Genomic DNA, 17,766 nt, shown 5'->3' with positions numbered 1-17,766 from the left:
CCCATCTATAAGAAGTGTTGTAAGGAGGACCTGGGAAAATACAAGCCTGTCAGCCTGACCTCAGTGCTGGAGATGGTTGTGGAACAGATCATCTTGACTGCAATCACACAGCATGTGCAAGACAACCTGGGGAGCAGACCCAGCAAGCAGGGGTTCATGAAAGGCAAGTCCTGCCTGACTAACCTCATCTCTGTCTATGAACAGGTAACCCACCGGGTGGATGAGGGAAAGCCTGTTGGCGCAACCTACCTAGACTTCAGCAAGGCCTTTGACATGGTTTCCCACAGTATTCTTCTGGAGAAGCTGGCAGCCTGTGGCTTGGACAGGTACACTCTGCTGGGTTAAAAAGTGGCTGGATGGCAGGGCCCAGAGAGTGGTGGTGAACGGAGTGAAATCCAGCTGGCGACCAGTGGTGTTCCCCAGGGGTCTGTGTTGGGGCCCATCCTCTTTAATATCTTTATTGTTGACTTGGATGAGGGAATCGAGTGCACCCTCAGTAAGTTTGCAGATGACACCAAGCTGGGGGGAAGCGTTAATCTGCTGGAGGGTAGGAAGACCCTGCAGAGGGACCTGGACAGATTGGGTTGATGGGCAGAGGTCAATGGGATGAAGTTCATCATGGCTAAGTGCCAGGTCCTTCACTTTGGTCACAACAACCCCATGCAGTGCTTAGTGGGTGATATTGGTGGTAGGGGGGATGGTTGGACCAGATGACCATGGAGGTCTTTTCCAACCTTAATGATTCTATGATTTTTAATCAGAAGTCAGTTCCAGAACTGATCATTCAGCTCCAACTCTGAATACACCCTGTTCTAAACCAGAGAAAATTAACAGAAACTTTGGAGTCAGAAGGTTGAAATTTGAAGTTATCATTTACTTTCAAAAAGAAAATAAGCCTCTTAAAAATGCAGCTTTAAATCAGATAGTCAGCTCAGCACACACGGTAATATGTCAGCATGCCGTGCCCTAAGTTGCAATTGAAGAAGGCTACTTGATCTTCGTGACCACAGTTTTACAGTGTGGTACATTTCCATTCCACATAACTATTGATAACTGGGTCACCTTTTTCAAGCAGTCAGGTGGATCCATATCAAAAATTCTCAAAATGAGCAGTTTCACAGGGGCACACCTGTTTCCCAGCTGAAATGGTTGCTGATGCTGATGTGAGGAGAGTCAAAAGTGTAAGCGGGTGCTGGCAAAGGCTGGCTAATAGCCTGAATGGACTGAATACACTTGTGTGTGCCAAGTGAGTGTGCTGGATTTTTTTGTGTGGTATTTGGCTGATTTCTATGTGAGGTTAATTCCGTTGTTTGTTTTGCAGGTTTGTTTTGAAATAAAATCATTCACATTTAATCTGACCAAAGTCATAGAATAATTAAATTATAAATAAATATACTTGCAGGGTGTGAAATACTTTGAACAAAATGAACATTGTAAAAACAAGATTTTTTACAGTCTGTAGATCCATTAAATGGTAACCCTATGTAATGGATACAACAGAAGTAATGGAAAACACTTGTCATGGAAAAAAAGTACTCTATCTCTGCATGTGTGTGTACACCCCTGGACACAGTGTCCTTTTACAGCCAAGCAACACAGCACTGTGTTGGGCTAAAACAGCAGAGGGGGCTGATCTCAGCCTGGCCACCTGACCTGGCTGCTCTGCCAGGGTTACGTGGTTTCAGGTGTGTCCCTTCACACAGGTTTTTCCATGCAAAGATTAACACATAAGGAGTCATTTTCCAGGCAGCTTCTCTCAGCACAAGGAGCAGGACCACGATCTGAAGGTGGACTGCCTCTTTGGCTAAGCTGACAGCACCGAGTTGCACCCAGTGTCACCAAAGTAAGTCCTCGGTAACCACTGTCCTCACATGGTAGCAGGGAAGGAGGAGAGTGGGCTGGGAGAATGGAGGTGTGAAAAACAGAGGGAGATCTAAGATAAATATCCTCTCACAGTGCCTGTAGTTGTGTATAGCCTGGACTGCTGTAGTTTCACAGGGGGTTGACTCAGTGGATATGTAGGTGATTTATTTATTTTTAACTCAGGTTAGTTCCTTGGTGCTGGGTGAGCTCCCAGTTCTGCAGGCAGCTGGCGGTGGTGCCTGCTGGCCCAGGCCCAGACACCTAATGTTGCTGTAGAAACCCCGTTCTGGCAGGCCGACTTCAGCTGCGTGCCTCTATGCCTGCCTGGCTGCAGTAGTCACCCTTCCGGGCTGAATGTTTTCGTAGCTCTCCCTAAACACAGCAGAGTTTACCACTTCCTCCTTCAGACTTATGGCTCACTGCAGTTAACAAGACCCAGACAGGTTTCATTTGTTTAGAAAATCAGAGCAACAACAACAAAGTCTCCCAAGCTACATTACTTCAATTACCACTAACATCTCCACTGCACCCTTTTAAATGCTCATATTTAAGGCTCACGAATGTGCCTTGTGTCTTATCTACCAATGCACGTAGAGAAATACTTGATGGTGAATGTTAGTAGGTGCAAGTTGATGTTCTTAATGCTTGAAGCCATTGGTCAGCACTGCTCTTGCAGGGAACTCTGGTGCTTACGTTCACCCACAACATGTGATATTCTGTGATTCTGTGATTTCTGCTCTTCCTAGGAGATGGTTCTGCAATGGTAGCAGGACATAAGCAGGCAGTCTGCTCTGCTTCGTACTATTCAGGAAACTTTTTCTAAATGAGAATGCTGCAACTATTAGAATGTCAAAAGAAAAAAAAAAAAGGAAAATGACATAAAAAAACACATTGGAACTGAAGTCAAAGATTAAAAATGAAGACTGCTTTGATCAATAAACAGAATGATCCCAGGGTGAGGAAGGGTGAGCTGAGGAGCTGGAATGCTGTGGTGTGGGGTGAGCTGCCCTGACCTCTGCTTCAGGCATGTGGTGCCAAACAGTGAGGCACATGGATAACAGGCTGGCTGGTGGCTTACCTGCCTGATTTCAGGAGCAAACATTCCCTCCAGGTGCATATTTGCTGGTGACAGGCTATTGGAAACTCACATACAGCTAAAGAGAAGCAACTGGGAGAGCCTCTGGGATAAATGCAAGGGACAGGTCTGTCACTGGCACATTAGGTACATGACATTTAAGTGCAGTGAGATGATAATGTAATGACTCCGGTCTAAAGAAAGTCTTGGATGCAAGCTGCAGATAATGGCACCTAGCACAGGAAATAAGGAATGTGATGACACTAGAATAAAGCAAACAGTTTTTAAGGTCTTCAGTTTTGCCACAACAGCTCCAGAGGTGGCAGTGGTTTTTATAAATACATAAACACAAAAAGGAGGACTAAGGAGAATCTCTGTCCTTCACTGGGTGCGGGAGGAAACTTAGTGACAAGAAATGAGGAAAAGGCTGAAGTGCTTAATGCCTTCTATGCCTCAGTCTTCAGCAGCAAAAACAGTTGTTCTCTGGATACCCTGTACCCTAAGCTGGTGGAAGGAGGTGGGGAGCAGGATGTGGCCCTCGTAATCCACAAGGAAATGGTTGGCGACCTGCTACAGCACTTAGATGTATGCAAGTTGATGGTGCTGGATGAGATCCAACCAAGGGTACTGAGAGAACTAGCAAAGGAGCTCGCCAAGCTGCTTTCCATCATTTATCAGCAGTCCTGGCTATCAGGGGAAATCCCAGTCGACTGGCAGCTAGCAAATGTGATACCCATCTACAAGGGCCGGAGGGTAGACCTGGGAAACTATAGTTCTGTCAGTCTGACTTTGGTGCTGGGGAGGCTCATGGAACAGATTATCTTGAATGTCATCATGCAGCACTTGCAGGGCAACCAGGCGATCAGGCCCAGTCAGCATGGGTTTATGAAAGGCAGGTCCTGCTTGATGAACCTGATCTCCTTCTATGACAAAGTGACGTGCTTAGTGGGTGAGGGAAAGGCTGTGGATGTGGTCTACCTTGACTTCAGCAAGGCTTTTGACACCGTCTCCCACAGCATTCTCCTCAAGAAACTGGCTGCTCTTGGCTTGGACTGGCGCACGCTTCGTTGGGTTAGAAACTGGCTGGATAGCCGGGCCCAAAGAGTCGTGGTGAATGGAGCCAAGTCCAGTTGGAGGCCGGTCACTAGTGGCGTCCCCCAGGGCTCGGTGCTGGGGCCGGTCCTCTTTAATATCTTCATCGATGATCTGGACGAGGGCATTGAGTGCACCCTCAGTAAGTTCGCAGATGACACCAAGTTAGGTGCGTGTGTCGATCTGCTTGAGGGTAGGAAAGCTCTGCAGGAGGATCTGGATAGGCTGGACCGATGGGCTGAGGTCAACTGCATGAAGTTTAACAAGGCCAAGTGCCGGGTCCTGCACCTGGGGCGCAATAACCCCAAGCAGAGCTACAGGCTGGGAGAGGAATGGTTGGAAAGCTGCCAGGCAGAGAAGGACCTGGGAGTGATGGTGGATAGTCGGCTGAATATGAGCCAGCAGTGTGCTCAGGTGGCCAAGAAGGCCAACGGCATCCTGGCTTGTATTAGGAACAGCGTGACCAGCAGGGCTAGGGAGGTGATCGTCCCCCTGTACTCAGCTCTGGTGAGGCCGCACCTCGAGTACTGTGTTCAGTTTTGGGCCCCTCGCTACAAGAAGGACATCGAGGTGCTTGAGCGGGTGCAGAGAAGGGCGACGAAGCTGGTGAGGGGCCTGGAGAACAAGTCCTACGAGGAGCGGCTGAGGGAGCTGGGCTTGTTCAGCCTGGAGAAGAGGAGGCTCAGGGGCGACCTTATCGCTCTTTTTAGGTACCTCAAGGGAGGCTGTAGCGAGGTGGGGGTTGGCCTGTTCTCCCACGTGCCTGGTGACAGGACGAGGGGGAATGGGTTTAAGTTGAGCCAGGGGAGTTTTAGGCTAGATGTTAGGAAGAACTTCTTCACTGAAAGGGTTGTGAGGCACTGGAACAGGCTGCCCAGGGAAGTGGTGGAGTCACCATCCTTGGAAGTCTTCAAAAGACGTTTAGATGTAGAGCTTAGGGATATGGTTTAGTGGAGGGCTGTTAGCGTTAGGTTGGAGGTTGGACTCGATGACCTTGAGGTCTCTTCCAACCTAGAAAATTCTGTGATTCTGTGATTCTGTGATTCTGTGTGTGTCAATCTGCTCGAGGGTAGGAAGGTGCTTCAGGAGGATCTGGAAAGGCTGGACCGATGGGCTGAGGCCAGCTGTATGAAGTTAACAAGGCCAAGTGCTGGGTCCTACACTTGGGGCACAACAACCCCAATCAGCAATACAGGCTGGAAGATGAGTGATTAGAAAGCTGCCTGGCAGAGAAGGACCTGGGAGTATTGGTGGATTGGCTGAGTATGAGCCAGCAGTGTGCTCAGGTGGCCAAGAAGGCCAGCAGAATCCTGGCTTGTATAAGAAACAGTGTGGCCAGCAGGACTAGGGAAGTGATTGTCCCCCTGTACTTGGCTCTGGTGAGGCTGCACCTCGAGTACTGTGTTCAGTTTTGGGCACGTCACTACAAGACGGACATTGAGGTGCTCGAGCGAGTCCAGAGAAGGACAACGAAGCTGGTGAGGGGTCTGGAGAACAAGTTTTACAAGGAGTGGCTGAAGAAGCTGGGCTTGTTTAGGGTGGAGAAGAGGAGGCTCAGGGGTGACCTTATCACACTCTACAGATACCTTAAAGGAGGCTGTAGCGAGGTGGGGGTTAGCCAATTCTCCCATGTGCCTGGTGACAGGATGAGGGGGAATGGGCTAAAGTTGTGCCACGGGAGGTTTAGGTTGGATATTAGGAAGAACTTCTTTACTGAAAGGGTTGTTAGGCATTGGAAAGGGCTGCCCAGGGAAGTGGTTCAGTCACCATCCCTGCAGGTCTATAAAGACATTTAGATGTAGAGCTTAGTGATATGGTTTAGAGGAGGACTTGCTAGTGTTAGGTCAGAGGTTGGACTCGATGATCTTGGAGGTCTCTTCCAACCTAGATGATCCTATGCCTCTGTATCCACCTTTACGTGAGTGTCAGAGTTGAGCAAAAGTGTGTTACAATCAATGACAGAAAAAGTACAACAGCAAAAATTGGACTGTTCTTTCAAGTCGTGTTTAATAATATACTTTCATATTGGCATTATTACTCTTTGCATTAGCCACAGTTCAGTGACAGCCTGTGTGCTCTGCCAACTCTTCAGTCTGAGTTGCGACATCCTCACTTTCTGATGTTGTGATGTCCTACTTTTCTGTATGTAACCAGAGACATTTGATTATAAGGTAATGCTTTAACTGGCCAGCACTTCCTCCCTCCCTTTTTTAAGTTAAACTTTGACCCTTCTTTCTTTTCTGTGTATACTTCCTTTTCACCATTTGTCTGTGGCTCAGAGCATTCAAGCAATTGCCAGGCAGCAGCCATGGTCCCTCCCCGGCCTGTGGTGCACGCTGCGGTGTTTGCCCTGGCAGCCCTGCAGGCCCTGGCCTCAGACACCTTCATTGCGGCTGTGTATGAGCACGCTGTCATCCTGCCACGTGCCGCTCAAGAGACAGTTTCTCCTGAAGATGCTTTGGCCCTGATGAACAAGAACATGGACATCTTGGAAGGAGCCATCAAGGAAGCAGCCCAGCAGGTACGAGATGTATCCCGAGTGGTGTTAATCGTGTGTTCTCCTCCCACTGCCCCCACCCCCGGGATGTACTGATGGAGACTTCTTAACGGAGCCTCTTCTGCCAGGGCGCGCACATCATTGTGACTCCTGAGGATGGCATTTATGGCTGGGTTTTCACAAGAGAAGCCATCTACCCATACCTGGAGGACATTCCCAATCCAGAGGTGAACTGGATTCCCTGCACTGATCCCACAAGGTGATTCCTTCTGCACCTGTTTGTCTGATTTTAAGCTGGTGTCCCATGGAGTTGTGAGCTGTTCCTAATAAATGCCTAGGAACTGCTAATGCTTTTGACATCAGGCAAGTTTCAGTTATAGTTGCATATCATATGAAGGTAAATCACAACCTAAGATTGACAAGGGAAACCTGTTAAAAATATTTTTAATTCAAAAAGAATTAGAGTTTAAAGACACTTTAAAGAGGTATTAAAAATATATCGAATTGGAGATTGGAGTTGCTAAATGTAGACAAAACCTTTTTTTTTTTTTTTCCATTTGGAAAAGCTTTGATTCCAGAATATGCTGCTGCTTGTTGCATTTTCATTTTTTCCACATTGTTTTGAATGGAAATAATTGGAAATTTTTAATGCTAGTTTTTGATTTGTTTTGTTGGTTTGTTTATAAATGCTGCATTCATATAAAAGCACACATACTGTTCTTGTGAAGAACTGAAAACTGGTTTCTGAAAAGCTAGTAACAGCGGTGATGAGGTCACTAGTCAAAGTCAAAATCTGCAAGTGATACACACACAGAAAGTTTTAATCTTATTTTTCACGATTACAGTAAGGTAAAGTCCTAATTGCTAGACTCTCTTTGCTCTAGAACATGATATGTCACTCAAGTGTCATGTTCTAGCAGGACTGTGGTAACATGAAGTTGCACACTGGACTTTAGGCTCATACAGTATGCAGTAAGTGCTCAGTCACAGAACTACAAACATGGTCTGGCTTTTGCAATGCAGCTTTCTTCACCTGCTCAAAGATGAAATGCTAAGACCATGGTGTGACATCTGTAATAAGATTCCTCAATGGTCCCAAGAGGAAGACTCACAATGGAGAATGTATGCTGGGAGAAGTGCAGGATGAGCAGCTTTTTACTGAGACATAAGTTAACTAAAATATAAGGATTCTTTCTCAATAAGTGAGGTGTGGGGGGTAGCAACATGTCTAAGCATGTCTTTATTCCAGTTCCTCAGTTAGGTTTTGTGAAGGTGATGTCTGTATCTTTCCACTGTCCTAAATCAGGTTTTTCATCAGCAGCCTTGTGCATAATGCCTGCCATCACATTCTGGCATGCCCTATTCCTTAGAGCTCCCTACATAACTGGCATAACAGTCCTTCTGCATGGTCCATCTCATGTATGACCTTTCACAAAACAACGGTGATGAGCGTGCCCTCCCCCAGCCCCAGGATTATCTACTCTCTGCAGACCCCATTCTGGGTGCCCAGTGCACTGGCAGGCAATCCAGCGATAGCATTTCCCTCTAGACACCAATGGGAAGGCTTCAAGGCTTCAGGACCTGCCCCAGGGCACAGAAAGCAATCCACAGGAGTACTGCAGCCACCCTATGTATGCCTGCCCTGATGTGACTGCAGAATCAGGGATGCTGTCAGCATGCCTTCAGTGATCCAGTGGTGGGCACCATGGTCAGTACGTCTTTTCTTATTTTATTTTATTTTTCTCCTGGTCTAAAACACATTAGATTTGCTCCAACACCAGTGCTGGAACGACTCAGCTGCATGGCCAGGAATAACTCCATCTATGTGGTTGCAAACATCGGGGACAAGAAATCGTGCAATTCCAGTGATCCCAGCTGCCCCAGTGACGGTCGCTACCAGTACAACACCAATGTTGTCTTTGACTCAGAAGGGAAACTGGTGGCTCGTTACCACAAGGTAAGCAGTGGTCATGGAAGCCATTTTTTTCACATCTTCCAAAATGTCTCCATTAGGCAAGTCAATTTAATGCCAGTAATTGCTCTATGGCAAATACCTCCCTCGTATAGGTTTTTGATATAATTTAAAATAATCTCTGTTCCTGTGAAGTATCGACACTAAATTTGTATTTGTAAGTTTCTAAAAGCAGACTAGAATGAAAACAGTTTGACTGATTGCTTGGGTCCAATGTTAGTTGGTTGACTGCCTCAGTTTAACTTCCTTTTACTGGAAATCCTGCTGCTTGAGCAACCCTAGTTTTATGTGCCAGCTTTTTACCAGAACACCCCTTCACGTTCCAGCATTTTAAAATGTTCACCTGCATCTCATTTTACATGAACAGTCTGATTTAAGGAAAGCAGGCCCTTTCCTATCAATGTTTTTCTTACAATGTTTCAGCACAGCTTCTGGACAGCTTTTGCATAACAGGATTTGTGGAAATTGCTGGGAGCAAAAAGTTATGAGAGCACTGAAACATTTACAACCAATTAAAGTATCTTTTTTTCTTTTCTTTTTTCTTTTTTCTTTTTTTTTCCTTTTTAGTTTTATGTACCTCTTGGTGGTTTTATCCTGCTTGGCAGCCAAACTCCACCACAGTCCTTTTCGTTGCCCAGTATTGGGCTTGGAGGCTTGAGATAGAAATAGATTTGATCAGAGCGCTGTAGAGGGAGCTTACAGTTATCGTACTTAGTTAACAGTTGCTAGTCACAATGTTGTCTGGGTTGTTCTCATTATTTCTCTATGTGATCCTGTTTTATATGATCCATGACACATTCTCCCTTTTACTGTATATCAAGCTGGAGAATTTGTTAAAGGCTGTGTTTGGTTTTGTCAGCTCACTGTGCGGTAAAGCACTGGCCTTGAGCCTAATCTGGAGAGAAAATACAATGGAAAAGGCTCAAGGGTTGAGATAAAGACAGGGAGATCGCCCAACAATTATTGTCATGGGCAAAACAGACTCATCGCAGGAAGATTAATATAATGTATTGCCTATCTCTACAGGCCTAGAACACTGAGAAATTAAAAGCAAAATAAAACCACCTTTTCCGCCCCCAAACAACCCCTTCTATGCCCTCCCTTCTGAGCGGTGCAGGGGAATGGGGAATGGGGTCTGTGGTTAGTCCGTGATGCTTCATCTCTGCTGCTCCCTCATGGTCCCTCCCTGCCCCTGCTCCCTGTGGGGTCCCTCCCATGGATGCAGTCCTTCCCCAACTGAGCCTGCGGGGGCTGCCCACAGGCAGAAACTCTTCAAGCACTGCTCCACCAGGGGCCTCTCTACAGGCCGCAGGGGAACTTCCTGCACCTCCTGCCCTCCTTCTGCACTGATCTTGGGGTCTGCAAGGCTGGTTCTCCCACACTTTCTCACTCCCTCTCCTAGCTGCAGTTTTACAGCAGTTTTTCTCTTTCTTCAGTCTTCTCTCTCAGAGGCTCAACCAGCATTGCTCCCTGGCTCAGCTCTGGCCAGCAGCAGGTTCCTTTGGAGCTGGCTGGAGCTGGCTCTGACCTGACACGAGGCAGCTGCTGGGCTCTGCTCACAGAGGCCACCCCTGCAGCCCCCCCCTGCTACCAAGCACTCACCATGTAAACCCAAGGCAACCTACTTGTAAGGGTCATCAAAGTTGTTTGGGGTTCATATACCAGATATATCACACTGACGTGGCTAGACTGAAGTCAGTTGTTTATTTAATGCACTTTGGACCTAGTATTCTACCTAGTTCTCCATGGGTGATGCCAAGATACTTGCTTGCTCACAAACTGGATGAGCCTAATGCTGGTCCCCCATGTGCCAACCAGGCATGGCACAAGTGCCAAGTTCAGTAACGCTGAACCCACTTTCTGGCTCGGTTACGTACGTTTATTGCCTAGGCTGCCTGTATATTAAAGGACTCTTTTAGTTAAGGAGAACCCAAAGGAAGAATGGAAATGTTACAAAGCAGGGAGCATCACAGACTTGGGTTCTTCTGTCAGCTGTGACAATTTACCTCCTCTTCATCACCACCACCTTTGTTTTCTTCTGTTTTGTGGTCACCTTTTGCTGTCTCATGCTTCCTTCCAGTACTGTTGTGTTGGTACATTCTGTCCATGCATCTTCACATCAAAATTACCAACCCACCAGATGCTCTATGCTCCTCTTCCATTATCATTTCTCTTCTATGTGCCTTTTGGCTCACCAGGTTTTTAAAATTAGGTGGGGAGATGGGAAAGCTAATTTTTAAAGGAGCTGCAGGTAGCTGACACAATAGACCAACAGATAGCCAGATGTTTTTTTTAGCTAGGTGCCAGGACAATACGTGTCTTCCCATGTCAACTTTTTGGTCACTACAGTGATCATACATATGATGGCTTCCATCACAGAATAAAAACCTGAAGTCATTCAGAACAGTTTTGCAGAATGACTCCAGGATATGGCAGTAGGTACCTTTAACTATTTTCTGGTTTTATTCCTTCCCCTATAGTATAATCTCTTTATGTCAGAAGAACAGTTTAATTACCCTAAAGAGCCAGAAGCTGTCACCTTTGAGACACCCTTTGGGAAGTTTGGCATTTTCACTTGCTTCGACATCCTTTTCTGGGAGCCTGCCGTGGTGCTGGTGAGCAAGCTCCAGGTGGACACGGTGCTCTTCCCAACGGCCTGGATGAATGTCCAGCCCTTTCTGACTGCTGTGGAGTTTCACTCTGCCTGGGCAATGGGCATGAGAGTCAATTTCCTAGCTTCCAATACTCACAACACCATCATGTCCATGACAGGTAATTAATTTTAACTCTGTCTGAAAAATCATTATAACCAGGAATCTTTTTCCCCTATTTTGCAAGGTCATTTTGCAGAGGACTATAATGTGTTTATCTGGAAGGTAAAGAGTTTAGCCAACAGATTTTAAACCTGGCAAACCCTGTCCCTACTGGTGCCATATATGGCATAGCAAAATTTCTGGTGTTATCTTTTCTCCTCCGTAGTTTCTTAGGAGTTTCCTTTTTTTCTTTTAATGCCTCCAAACAAGTAGTAAGTTACTGCTGCTTCTACATGAGTAGAAACTTCTGAAACTTAAGCTCTTTTCCTTTAGACCTCCAAATCTGTTCTTAAATGCAGAACTGTGTTGTACAGCCAATGCACGGCTCCATTTATTCTGGACAAATGAAATACTCATTTGTAGCTGTATTAAATACAGTTGTGGAAAAGTGTTGAAATCATTTTTTCAGACCTATTGCAGTAACACTGCTAAGAAGTGTGCATTTTCTTTTAAAAGTTTGACACTGATTTTCTAGAGTTTAGCTTATGGGATAATATATTTCAGCTAGACTGTGCCCTGAGATCACAATATTGGATTGGGGCTTCTCATTTGAAATGCTTAATAGGTTACTGCTTGTTGTCCATTTTGTGTAGCTGAAGGGCAGAGCTCTTTGACAGTAATAGGCATGGCAGATTTTCTTTGATTTTCATCCATCACTTGGCACTGGCCATGTGTGAATTACCCAAGTGCGGAGTGTTCAGATGGTATAAACTGAGCTAGACAGCTATTATCTCTTGCTGTGCCCATCTGGATGGGCTTGCGATGCTTGTCTGTGTGGTGTTTTGGATGGTCTCAATCAGTAGTTAGTCCTCTTACATCAAATTGCCAAGAAAGAAGGAATTTTCAGTCAACTCTGTTGTTACTGGGGAGGTCATGAATACAATCATAAGATAATACCATCTGCCTTTAGGCTATACTGAGCAGACCTCATGTAGAGAAATAAATGCTACTCTTTGCCAAAGCATGATCTCTATACTGAGTTAATAATAGTTGTCTTCGGTGAGAATAAAATTTCTACAATATTTATAAAAGACTGGATAAGCTAGCAATAATGACAATTAAAAGGACAATGTGAAGTGTTTGAACTATTTTGGACTGAAAATTGCATTCTCCTCAGGGAGCGGCATTTATGCACCAGATGGAGCCAGAGCTTATTACTACAATATGAAAACTGAGGATGGCCGTCTTCTCATTGCTGAACTAGATTCACACCCTCGCCTTTCTCCTGCCTCCCCTCGTGCTGTCAGCTGGAGTTCATATGCTTCAAGTGTAGAAAAATGCATACCAGATGAACATGACTTCAGTGGATTGATCTTCTATGACCAGTTCACTTTCACTGAGCTCACTAAGCCTGAGGGGAGTATCACCGTTTGCCAGAAAGACCTCCACTGTCACCTGAGCTACAAGATGGCAGAGAAACGAGAAGATGAAGTTTATGTGCTTGGTGCTTTTGATGGGCTTCATGTTGTTGAAGGACAATACTATCTGCAGGTAAAGATTCTTTGGGGGGTGGGGGGATGGTGGTTAGGAATTTTAGAAATTTTAGAAATTTTAGGAAGTTTCTTTACAGGGAGAAACCTTCAGCTCCTTGGGGCAGGAGGGGATAAGGACAATAATTTATTTCTTGTATGCTATGGTCCTGGTGTCCTATTAGTTAGCAACAGGAAGTAGTTGCTAAAATGTCCAAATATCCAAATGTGCCTTTAAATCCAAGAAACGCAGTGCAGAGGTCTCTCATCTCTCAACCTCTTTTATGTTCCCAGAGGCCACACGCTATTTTTTAGACATACAGTATTGGCTAAACAGGGAGTTACACTTTAGTCTTCTGTTGTAAGTATCTGCAGTAAGTGTTATGAATCTCTCCTTTAATCTTTATCAACTGGTTGCTGTTAAAAAAATCACTTGATTATCTATATTTATGAAATGCTCTGATAATTTGGATTCATGAAGAAGTTAATATTTTGTCATTTTTTTCAAATTATAGCTATGAATTTTACTGAAATGGCATATAACTTTTACTTGGAATATCCACTCTTCCTCTTTTTTAATCAAGTATGTGGGAAGACACTGAGTTGCATCCTAGATAATAGTTTGTTTAAAGCTGTATTTTTTGCCTTCATAATTAAGTTATTGTGCCAGCAGATTAATTTATTTTTTTTTAGTTACTTTTCTCTGCCAGCAGGGCCTTTGCATACCAGCTGGCATAGACTCCAGGATATGTAGAGAGGTTTTAGCCAATGAACAGCTCAACTAATGCATCTAAGAAGATAGCTTGAATAAAATCAGTTCTTGGTGAGCTCACTTGGAAAATCTATTTCAGTGATTGTGAAAGCTGCCAGATGGTCTCTACCAGTACTGAGTATGATAGAGCAGATAGGAATTTCTACTTTTTTGTTGTTGTTTTAATATTTTTTTTAATTTCTTCAGAACACACTGAGAGAATTAGATTTTTTGTCTGCATATTTGCATTTCAATAGGAAAGCATATTTGCTGATGAATAATACTTTGGTTGTTTGCAGCTATGCTTCTTCTGGCTCCCAACACCTGGCATGAGTAGACAAAACAGTTCCATCATCTGGCAGCAAAGCCAGCCAGTGTTACTTGAATCTTCACAGAAGTGCTAGCCCTATTTCATATTTCATCATAGTGTCTCTAAACATTTATCAGCTTTAAGATGGAGAATGCTTATGGTTAAACCATAAGGACAAAAGGAAAACGTTACCATTCCTACTTTCCTTTATGTGCTACAGCTGCTAATACAAAATTGTAACAGAGGATGCTGACTTCATTACATGGTCATCTATTACAGAGTCATGGAATGGTTGAGGTGGGAAGGGACCTCTGCTCAAGCAGAAGCACCTAGAGCCAGGTTGCCCAGGACCCTATCATAGAAGCATAGAATATCCCAAGTTGTGAGGGACCCACAAAAATAATAGAGTTCAACTCCTGGCACCCAACACAACCACTCAAAAATCAGATCGGATGTCTAAGAGCGTTGTCCAAACGCTTCTTGAACTCCAGCAGGCTCAGTGCCTGCACAGTACCTTCACCTGCACAGTATAGAAGTGCTTCCTGATGTTCCAGCAGAACCTCCTGTGTTCTAGCTTATGCCCATGGCTTCTTGTCCTGGCACTGGGCACCACTGAGAAGAGCCTGTCCTCATTCTCTTTGCACCTTCCCATCAGATATTTGTAGACATTGGTAAGATTCCTCCTGAGCCTCCTCTTCTCCAGGCTGAACGGTTCTAACTCTCTCAGTCTTTCCTCACATGAGAGGTGCTCCAGTTCTTTGATCATTTTGGTAACCCTACATTGGACTCTTTCTAGTATGTCCAAGTGTCTCCTGTATAGGGGGTAAGGGAGGGGGCAGACAGAACTGGACACGGTATTGCAGATGATTCAGTGTGATACTGCAGTATTCACCAGAAGTTGGATGGAGAATAATGAAATTCAGATTTCCCACAATAGACTAGACAATCTAATGAACTGTTATTAGCAACACGTACGCATACCAGTAAGAGGACTTGTGTGTACGGTAATCCAGTGCACACATGAGGAGGACTTGGTTTCATTTTCCTAAAATTTCCATTCACAAATTCATCTTAATAAGACTTGTGAGAAAGGAATCTTCAAATAAGAACTGGCAACTAGAAGAATTAGTGGAAATGCCACTGGCCTGCAGGAATCAAATAAAGAACTCTGGTAGTGCTTACATCAGAAACAAAGGTTATTTCTAACTATTATGGCAGTACAGGTGTGTAATACCCTCAGTCAGGTCAAGGGTGAAAAAGTAAGCTACAACTGAAGTTTATGAAAGAGATTTTGATTTAAGATTATAAAAGAAATTAAGGGACTGACACCTACTCCAACACGCACAAGGTTTAATGACACAAGGCTTTTATATCAGAATATTTCTGTCTTGCTTAATATGTTGTCTTTTTTACTTCCCCACAGATATGCACACTGCTCAAGTGTAAGAGCACAGACCTGAGCACATGTGGGCAGCCAGTGGAGGCTGCGCAGACCAAGTTTGACATGTTCTCCCTCAGCGGCACGTTTGGCACTAACTACGTCTTTCCAGAGGTCTTGTACAGCGACGTGCAGCTGGCCCCTGGGGAATTTGAGGTAATGGGGCACTCCGGAACTGGTTCATGTTAGACTTTCTGTGGACTAGTAGTGGAATAACTACATCAAAACAGCCAAAAAGAACTTTTTCTTAGTGAATAATCAGACATATTTTATACTTTTCAATGAAGTCACTGGTTGCCATGATATGGTCTGATGTACCTTCTTCTTGTTTTCTTACATCCTTCTGAGCACTTCGTTTGTTCATAGTAGTATTTCTCTAATTATGTCTTTCTCTTATTTTTTCCAATCAGGTATTGAATGATGGGCGTTTGATAAGTAAGACAAAACCAACAAAACCAGTTGTCACTGTGACACTTTTTGGTCGGTGGTATGAAAAGGATCATCTATAACAAGACCCACAACTGACAGCCTTCCCGTGATGTTACCATAACTGAAGCTGTACACTAATAGTCTCACGTCCAAATGAGATACTCTACAACAATAATCAGGATTGTTTCATTCTTCACATTGAACAAACTTCTCAATGTGATTTGTTTAGGAAAAAATCGGCAACATTCTTTTATTGCTACCATTTATTGAGAAGTAACTATTTCTATATTATAAGAATATTAATCTTTTATTAGTACAAAATAGAAGTTGTGTTTCTCTCACTGTTTTCTGGAATTTTTATTTTTCTAGCCCTCAAATTCTGTATTTTGGGACAGAAGATAAATTCTTACTAAAATTGCATTGCATATTTTATAATTGCAGATTGCTGAGATCAGTAAATAAAACACTGAAAGATGCAGTTTGTGACAGCTCCATGCAACAAAGCTCAGTAATGTTTTGTCTCTGATATGCAGCTCCTAATGCTAATTACTTTACAAGTCTATTCTTTTATCACAGTTACACAATTCTTTCTTCTGTTTGTGTTGTTTTGTGTTTGTTGTCTTTATGCCAAAGGTTAACATTGTGTGGCATGTAGCAGCACAGAACAGTGCATCATGGAGGCTAAGCTAGAACTCCAATCAAAGAGCCCACCCTGAGCCAAAATCTGTTGTCTGTTCTTGTACAGAACTGAAGATGAATCATCATTTTTCAGAAATCTCTGTTAAACCAAAACTTTAAACTGAAAACCCAAAATATTCCACTTGCCGGTTCTGAACAAGTTTGTCAAGACCTTCTGGCTGTACTGGATACAGTGCTGGAACTGTGTGTAGCCAGAAAAGAGGTCACTGAGTGACAGTGTATGTAGCAGCTTCTTCCTCCTATCTTTTCTATTTCTTCCTTGTCATGTAACACCAACATATGTGAAACAAGCCTTACCCTTTGCTTCTTGATCATAATGATGGGTGGTGCTGCCCTGCAAGTTCATTAACTGTTGGGATTAGGGGGTTTAGATTTCTACTAGATACTAGCAACTCCTGGTGAGAAAGCACTATTCATGTTTTTGCTTCCTCATCTTCCCCTGTGACCAGGGGAAGCATATCCTCTTCCTTTAGCATATTGGTGTATAGAGATATGCATCTCTTTCTGTGGACTTTTAAAAGGGGTCAGACACCCCTATAAGTCCCAATTCCACTTCCTTTTTCCCCACACAGGCACCATTTCTGGTCCCAGCACAGCACTCTCAAGGTCTTCAGTTCCTCGTACTTTGGTTACAAAGTTGACAAGAAGGTAGAAATGCAAATCCTATCTGGACTCCAGCACTAGTTATCACTGCTGGGCACCATATGACCTTTCTGCTTTCAAAGACAAATAAATAGTTGTGACACAACACAATATCATGAACTTGTTCATCAAAATCCCAAATCTTCCTAACCCTATACCGTGCTCTGACTCATGGAAGCTCAACATCAGTGCTGCTAGAGCCACGCTCTCTCAAAACCTTCTTCGCTGTTTCAGTCAGTGGTTGCCTGCCCCCAGACAGATCTCAATTTAGCAAGGGTTATTCACTCTGATCCTCTTCCCAGGTATACAGACTCAGTGCAGACACTCCTTGTCCCCAAGGAACCTGGCGGGTCATGATGCAACTTGCCTGAGGAAAGGATCTGAGTTTAAAGGACGCTATGGTATGCAAGGAGGTTTCATCTTGCAGTGTAGAAAGGATGTAGTGGGAGCATGTGGTGAGGCTGGGAGGCAGCTCCTTCAGGACTGGTACAAGTCTTTTGGCTAAGGAAATGGATGTGCACGTAGTATATGATCCCAACCCTGAACCTGGCAAGTACTTTGAATTTAGGATTTGGTTCAAAGACCACTGCTGTCTGACTAGGTAGATATACGTGTTTGAATGTTGAATGTTTTCTCATAGAAGGCTGGCATAAGCCATTATTGCACTAAATTCTTTTTGCCGCAAAGATTGCATAATATTCATAATCATGAAATGT

General features: G+C 44.2%; 1 protein-coding gene and 1 long non-coding RNA gene across 2 annotated transcripts in view; both read left to right on the top strand.

Moving 5' to 3' along the window:
- LOC311433800 overlaps positions 1-17,766 on the top strand; it is a 371,170-nt gene that overhangs the window by 247,201 nt on the left and 106,203 nt on the right. The window lies entirely within an intron of this gene.
- LOC311433790 (pantetheinase-like) lies at positions 1,534-16,187 on the top strand. Its single transcript, XM_084513356.1, has 8 exons — positions 1,534-1,843; positions 6,310-6,551; positions 6,656-6,786; positions 8,292-8,484; positions 10,980-11,271; positions 12,430-12,803; positions 15,266-15,436; positions 15,691-16,187. The coding sequence occupies exons 2-8, from the start codon at positions 6,339-6,341 to the stop codon at positions 15,787-15,789; spliced, it is 1,473 nt and encodes a 490-aa protein (XP_084369482.1). The 5' UTR covers positions 1,534-1,843; positions 6,310-6,338; the 3' UTR covers positions 15,790-16,187.

The sequence above is a fragment of the Aythya ferina genome, assembly GCF_964211825.1.
Source record: "Aythya ferina genome assembly, chromosome: 3".
Lineage (NCBI taxonomy): Eukaryota > Metazoa > Chordata > Aves > Anseriformes > Anatidae > Aythya > Aythya ferina.
This window is presented reverse-complemented; position numbering and strand designations above follow the sequence as displayed.